This window comes from Ursus maritimus, unplaced genomic scaffold (genome assembly GCF_017311325.1).
Source record: "Ursus maritimus isolate PB19 unplaced genomic scaffold, ASM1731132v1 scaffold_34, whole genome shotgun sequence".
In the NCBI taxonomy this organism is placed as follows: Eukaryota; Metazoa; Chordata; class Mammalia; order Carnivora; family Ursidae; genus Ursus; species Ursus maritimus.
The window spans coordinates 17,457,080-17,464,646 of record NW_024426008.1 but is presented as its reverse complement, the minus strand read 5'-3'; the positions used below and the strand labels follow the sequence as shown (position 1 = coordinate 17,464,646).

General features: G+C 42.2%; 1 protein-coding gene across 4 annotated transcripts in view; it reads left to right on the top strand.

Annotated features, from left to right (window-relative positions):
• Positions 1-7,567, top strand: part of MAMDC2 (MAM domain containing 2) — a 278,192-nt gene that overhangs the window by 192,768 nt on the left and 77,857 nt on the right. For all 4 annotated transcript variants that reach the window (XR_005831848.1, XM_040620254.1, XM_040620253.1 and 1 more), the window contains one exon: positions 6,310-6,581. Coding sequence is in view for 3 of the 4 variants with exons in the window: in XM_040620254.1 (XP_040476188.1) it covers positions 6,310-6,581 (272 nt within the window). In the remaining variant the exon portion in view is untranslated. The remainder of the gene's footprint in view (positions 1-6,309; positions 6,582-7,567) is intronic.

The window sequence follows — 7,567 nt, the reverse complement described above, 5'->3', positions numbered from 1 at the left end:
GCATGTATCATTCATGTACTCATAGTTTGGTTTACTTAAATTATCGGGAATACAATGTTGCAATGATGCTTAAAAAACACTTGTCAGTTTTCCCTGTACCAGGCAAATGGTTATAATTAAAATGATATGCTGTTGAGAAGCCACTCTTAAGAGTCCGGTTTGTTTAATGTTATAGGCAGCTACCAATTTGTGGCGTCTCTGTATATTTTTTGTAAAGATTCTCATTTTTTATGCTTGAAGTATTGGTGAAAAGATGTTGGATGACCATAATTTGCAACATTGTCTTATTAAAAATAAACTTTCATATCCATATTCGGTAGAACTGTTAACCTAGAAATGTAGCTTGCTAATAAGATAGAATGATACAAAAGCGAAGTTGTAGCCACAGTACAACACTGACTGATCAGACACATGGAGGTTCAGGGTGGACCTTTTTGTCTTGTTAAGATGTCTAAGCCCGTGATAATAGTTAATTTATGACAGAGCGTGGAATAGCTCTTTTGCTAACCCCACTGTCTTGGGGAATGATGCCAACTGGGTTAAGTAGGATCTGGGGGAAGATTGAGTTTTTGACTGAAACATGGAGCCTTCACTGTTTCATTTTGTTTGTTTGTTTCTGGTTTCTGTGAAGATTTGGAACATATAAACATCAGAAGAACTCACCTTAAAATTTGAGCAGGTCAATGATGGCAGAAATAATTTGGAGGGAAAAAAATGCTCTCGTGTAGTTACTTTAGACTTTAAGGAGTATCGGTGGTCATGTTGCTTAGTTTTCTTACTGCTGTTAAAAAGCAGCAAGTAGGGGCGCCTCAGTGGCGCAGTCGTTAAGTGTCTGCCTTCGGCTCAGGGCGTGATCCCGGCGTTATGGGATCGAGCCCCACATCGGGCTCCTCCGCTAGGAGTCTGCTTCTTCCTCTCCCACTCCCCCTGCTTGTGTTCCCTCTCTCGCTGGCTGTCTCTCTCTGTCAAATAAATAAATAAAATCTTAAAAAAAAAAAAAAAGCAGCAAGTAAATTGTTTCCAAGTAGATTTTGTTTATGCATATGCATAGTGTAAAAGAACTGAGTTTTGGTGCTTACAGCACTCAGTTTGTGCATTTGTATCAAAATTTGCCTACCGCTTTATGAAGCAGGTTTGTTCTTCACACCTTAGCTTATTTCATGTGAGGCAAGTTGAGAGAGAACACTCCCATTCTAGGTGATTCTATGGTGCCATGAAATTTAAAATATTTTGGAAAGAATTAAGAGTCACAGCTCTGAGTTTGATAGATTATCAATGTAGTACCTGGCAGTACCTAACTAAAAAAGAAAAGACCCTAACCATTTATAACATCTAGCATTTCTCTGAGAGATCGTTTAGGGGGCAATAAAAGGGACATGTCCTATCTCATTTCAGAATAAAAGCTAGCATCTTTAAAATTTTTTAGATTGCTTGCTTACAGGTATAAGAAAGAAATATTGTGGGGAAACGATTCCTTTTAGAGGATTACTTTTTTTCAATTTTGGTTTTAGTAATATAGGCCTTGCCTATAAAGAACAAAAGATGGTTTTTAAATACTGTTTGTGGAATGTGTTTAAAGGATTGATTCTAGAAGCTTTGTATATTTGATAGTATTTCTAACTTTCATTTATTTACTGTTTGCAGTTAATGTTCATGTTCTGCTATGCAATCATTTATATGCGCATTTCTTTAATTTTTTAGATTTTCCTGGATGTATAGTTTAAATAACAAAAAGTCTATTTAAAACTGTAGCAGTAGTTTGCAGTTCTAGCAAAGAGGAAAGTTGTGGGGTTAAATTTTGTATTTTCTTTCTTGTAGAAGCATCTGAAAAGGTATTTTTATATGTTCTTTTTAACAAATATTGTGTACAACCTTTAAGACATCAATGTTTGGATCAAAACAAGACCCAGCTTATTTTCTGCTTTCTGTAAATTAAGCAAACATGCTATAATAACAAAACAAAACGAAGGGGAAAAAGAATAGATCTGTGATTCCCAGAGGCTAGTGGGAGGAAAAAATGGGTATGGGATTTCTTTTTTGGGTGACGAAAAGATTCTGGAAGTAGATAGTGGTGATGGTTGCAGAACTTTGTGAGTATACTAAAAATGACTGAATGGTATTAAAAGGGTGAATTTTATTGTGTGTAAATTATGTTCAAGATTAACTTCCAGATTCAGCTTCATTCAGAAAGAATAAATGAAATATATTGCTTCTCAGCCCTTTGGCTAAGATCAAGTGTAGAATAAATGAAATATTTCCCACACAAAGAAGACCTCATTAACTCAGTAGTAAAATGATTCTTTTTTAAAATTTTTATTTATTTGACACACAGAGAGAGAGCGAGCATGTGCACACACAAGCATGGGGAACTGCAGACAGAGGGAGAAGCAGGCTCCCCACTGAGCAAGGAGCCCATGCAGGACTTGATCCCAGGACCCTGGGATCATGACCTGAGCCGAAGGCAGATGCTTAACCAACTGAGCCACCCATGCATCCCGTAAAATGATTCTTTTTAATAAAGTAAGAAAAAACAACTCACCAAAACCATTATCAATTTGTTCTAGAATAGCGATTTTATTAGTGAGAGTCCAGGGAAGGGCACCATCCCTGCTATCAGTATCTTCCTCATTCTTTCTTCATTTTCTAAAACTTATTCAAAATTTACCACATTCCTTCTAGTTCAATTTAACTCTAACATGACCACAACTAGTTCCATTTATGACACTGAAGCCACAAACAAGGATAAAGCAAATAATTTCAACTCAAGTATTAACTCAAATTGATTGGTAAGTGGCTACATGGAACACTGTTTAGAAGGATTCTGAGGCTGTACCCAGGCAAGGAAAAAAAAAAAAGTAGTAATTAATTAAGAAAACCTGTCTTGAGCTTGGCATTGTTGGTGGAGGTGGGCAGCACTTGAGCTCGTTCTCTGATCTGGGAAAATGCATTATTCTGCTGTGGATGCAAAATCAGTTAGGTAGATAAATCTGGATGGGTTGTAATGCAGCTAATAGGCACACTCACACAGCATGACCTGAAAAGAAATTCGAGGTCTGTAGTTTCCATGCAAAAATCCCAATATTTTGAAAGAGCCAACACTGATGACTGAGATACCGAGATCTCTCAATAAATAGCACCAACTTTCATACTGTAGACTATCGAGATATTTTTAAATAATACAGTTTATAGTACATGCTCTCAAAGGTTCTTTTTTAAAAAAAGATTTTATTTGTTTATTTGACACAGAGAGAGACAGCCAGCAAGAGAGGGAACACAAGGAGGGGGAGTGGGAGAGGAAGAAGCAGGCTCCTAGCAGAGAAGCCTGATGTGGGGCTCGATCCCAGAATGCTGGGATCATGCCCTGAGCCGAAGGCAGATGCTTAATGACTGTGCCACTCAGGCGCCCCTCAAAGTTTCTTAATATGAGAGCATTAGTGTATGCTTATAATAAAATCTGATATAGTGAGAGATTATGTCAGGAGAGATTTTTTTTAAGTTTTTATTTAAATTCCAGTTAGTTAACCTAGTGTAATTTTAATTTCAGGTGTACAGTATAGTGATTCAGTACTTCTGTACATCTCTTGGTGCTCATTACAGCAAGTGTCCTCCTTAATCCCCATCACCTAGTTCCCCCATCCCCCCAGCCACCTCTCCTCTGCTAACCCTCAGTTTGTTCTTTATAGTTAAGAGTCTCTTCCTTGGTTTGCCTCTCTTTTTTTTTTTTTTGTCCCCTTTGCTCATTTGTTTTGTTTCTTAAATTCCACAAATGAATGCAATCGTATGTGTTTGTCTTTCAGTTACTGGCTTATTTCACTTAGCGTAATACTCTCTAGCTCCAAGAGGGGTTTTGTTATGGCAGTCACTGAAAAATCAAGATAATCACCAGTAGATGGACTCGCCAAGCCTGCTGCAGCACACATTGACCTAACTTTGAGTTTTACCTCCAGACAGAGCTCTCTCCTCCCTCCTCTACATGCTACAGTAGCCAGCTCTTTCAGTCAGTTAAGCATCCAGTTCTTGATTTCAGCTCAGGTCATGATCTCAGGGTCCTGGAATCAAGCCTCGAGTTGGGCTCCACGCTCAGTGTGGAGTCTGCTTGAGATTCTCTCTCTCCCTCTTCCTCTGCCCCTCCCCCCTCTCTAAAATCAATCAACCAATCTTTTTTTTTAAAAAGTGTCTGAATGGTGAGTCCTGTTTCTCTAGCAGATATTGTAAATCTTTGCTTCTCGAGTGTGGCCCCCAGACCAGCAGCATCAGCACCCCTGGAACTTCCCAGAAATGCAGTCTGCTAGACTTGCAGCATAACCCCAGACCTACATGATGGCAACTCAAGGGTGGGCCCAGAAATCGGATGAACAGGCCCCCCAGGTGACTCTCGGCTCAAGTTTGAGAGCCATTTTTGTGAGTTGTTTCTTTCCAGAACTGGGAAAGGCAGTAGGGAGTGGGAGAATTGAGACTATAGGGCAGCGAGATTGGCACAGGATGTGAAACTCCCGCGGACACAGCGAGGAGTTTGTTTCTTTCCTCTGCTTACCCATGTGCCAGCTCTCTAATTCCTCAGATAAGGTTTGAAGTGCTCTCGGGAGTTCCCCTAGTCCCCATGCCCACCCCATTACCAGCCTGCTGAGAGTCCCTTCTCTGGGAACAGTAGCGGAGAGCGAAAAATGAGGATGGCACGTATATGGACCCTCAAATCACAGAGAAGCTGCCATTTCTGTTTAAAAAAGAGTTGCCCTCAAGAGCCCCAGCCTAGTATTCCAAACCCAGCAGTCCCCACAGCTAGCAAGTGCATGTAAAGCATGTGAAGCACTTAGAACAGCACCTGGTTCATAGTGAGAGTTCACTCTGTGCAGGGAGTGATGGTGTTGGTGGTGATGACAGCAAGGGCCAGATTTCCTCACAGGGGTGCCTGCATTGGCATCTAGAAGCAGTTGCTATTTGTACTGGGGGGGGGGTGGCTGCTATGGTGAAAGACTGCCCACTGGAGACAGATGTTGATCTCGAAACGCTTCACAGGCCAATGAGGCTCCATGAAGACAGCACCCTAACTACAAGGCTGTCCATCAGCTGAGCCTCTGCTGGCCTGTCAGTACTCACCACAAAGCCCAGGGCCCTGGCTGGAGTTGGCATTTGGGGCAATGAACATGGGAGGAGGGGCTGAAGAAGATCATGCAAAGCAAGGAGGAATTTCACAGCCTTTCTAGTAAGAGTTCGGTGTTGAGGAGCCTAAAATGCAAGGGGTGGGGAGGTGGATCCAGGATGGAAGGCAGCAGGTGAGATGCTGGCCAGGAATGTGGGAACCTCTGAGCATATGTGAGAGTGCAGGTCCCACAGGCAGCCGGTCCCCAAGATGCGCAGGCAGATCAGGTCATTGCTATGGGAAGCCACTGACCAGAGTCAGATTCTGAAGGCTCAGGTTATAGTCCCTGCTTCTAATCCATTTTGTTCTGTTCTTCATAGCAATTTTGTTTTATATCCTCATGTAACCAGCAGAGAACCATATATCAGCATCAGGAAGATGCAGGAAGGGGGGCAGGAGGAAGGGAGAGGAGCAAAGAGGGCAAGCAAAGGAGGAGGGGGTGGAGGAGAAGGCAGTGGTGAATGCCCTGTCCCCCAAATTTTGCATATGCTTTTCCATTTTGTTATCAGAACTATGAGATTTTGTTGTGGAAGAGTCTAGAGGAGGAGAGTCTTATTCCCAATTTTAAAAATCAGCTGACAGTGAACTTTGCCTAGCCCCCAAGATTTGAGGCAACCAAATAAATTCAGTCTCCTATAATGATGCAAATTAGATGCAGATCAAATCATTGGGTATGAGGGGAGCTGTGGAAGGAGAAGGTTGAGTCCGCCAAGGTATTCTGGCTCCAGCAGAGGCATGCTGCTCCTCTGGGTTCTGAAGTTCTCAAACTCTCATGCATATAGGGACCAGGAAAATGAATGGAGCATAATAAATGGCCCTGGTATGAGACGATAATAGGCAACAGACACTTGTCTTCAATGTCGGGGGGGTAATAGGGAGCAGTGGGGATTATGGCAACATGTAACGCCCATGCCACCCTCTCAAGGGGCGGCACTCCGTAGCTCCAGCCCATTGCCATGTGTCCTGTGACCATGGTCTCATATTGTGGGACCTTCTAATTTTTCATAAGAAGGCAGAGATCCCGTGTTCAGGCAACATTCGGTAGGCCATTGAAATGCATCCACAGGCTGTATCTGCCCTTAAGCTTCCTTCCCTGGGCCACGGTTGTCTATTTCCCTGAGTTGCGAATAGTGGATCGATCCTTTCCCTGTGCTTTTTTCTCTTTCCAGGTCACTACATTTACGTGGACACCTCCTTTGCCAAGCAGGGGGAAAAAGCTGTGCTGCTAAGTTCCGATCTACAGGCTGAGGAATGGAGCTGCCTCCGACTGGTCTACCAGATAACTGCGTCTTCAGGGTCTCCATCAGACACCAGCCAGCTGAACCTGTATGTGAGATTTGAAGATGAAAGCTTTGACCGCTTGCTGTGGTCAGCGAAGGAGCCTTCAGACAGCTGGCTCATAGCCAGCTTGGATTTACAAAACAGTTCCAAGAAATTCAAGGTAGGTAGAATGTAGGCGCCTGGTTTATCACGTCGCATTTTGCTACTCTGAAATTGTGTGAAAATTTCTGCCACTGAAGTTAGTTATCTCTTATGTTAGGATGTGCTGCTTTTTTAAGAGATGTGTCCCAGAAGACTATTAGTAATTAATAATTAGTAAGTTAATATTGTGTTTATTCTTTAGAAGAGCTTCTTCCCAGATTTCTTTCTCATCTGTTTAAATGGGACTTCTGTAAGGATCTAAACCAACCTCTTCAATGGAAATTTATTTTCTAATGGGCTTTAGGGAGCATTCTCATTTCTAATCATTTTGTTTCATCTTTCTCTGTTGTGCGTGGTATCTTCCTAATGGTCTGTTTGCTACAAATTTTGAACAAAACATTCACTATGGTTAAAGGAAAAGTGGAGCTACTTTGAATAGGGAAAGATACATAAAGGATACATTCTGATTCCTTTTCAAAGCTGGAGGTTGTTCCGTAGGCAGTGTTGGAAGAGGAAAGTAGACAATGTAACATAAAGCTGGATGATGTGTGGAGCAGGGAAAGAGGATGAGATCTGGACTCACTTGGCCAGATGCTGAGTGTGACGTGTAGTGAGACTGTGTCATGGAGGAAAGAATAGGGCCCTCACGAACACTATCTCCATTCCTAATTCCCCTTTCAATTCCCTATCTCATCTCTCTCCCTCAAAAAGTGTTGAAATGCTGTCTTCTCCTCTCCCCCTCCCATCAGGCAGGAGGGAGGATGCAGGGAAGAAGCATTGAGGTCCGAGCTCTCTAGTTCACACTGCCCAGCAATAGGCCACATCCTAAATCTACCAGCATAGTTGCCAAAGACCAGGCTGAAGTCACATAAAGAAGAGCCAGTACCTTCAGAAACAGGATCAAAGATGAACCACAGCAGTGCTTGAAATCAGCCGTGTAAATTGTCATGCTCCCCTCTGTTCTTTATGTAAAAGTTTCAAATTTTTTCAGTAATATGGAAACTG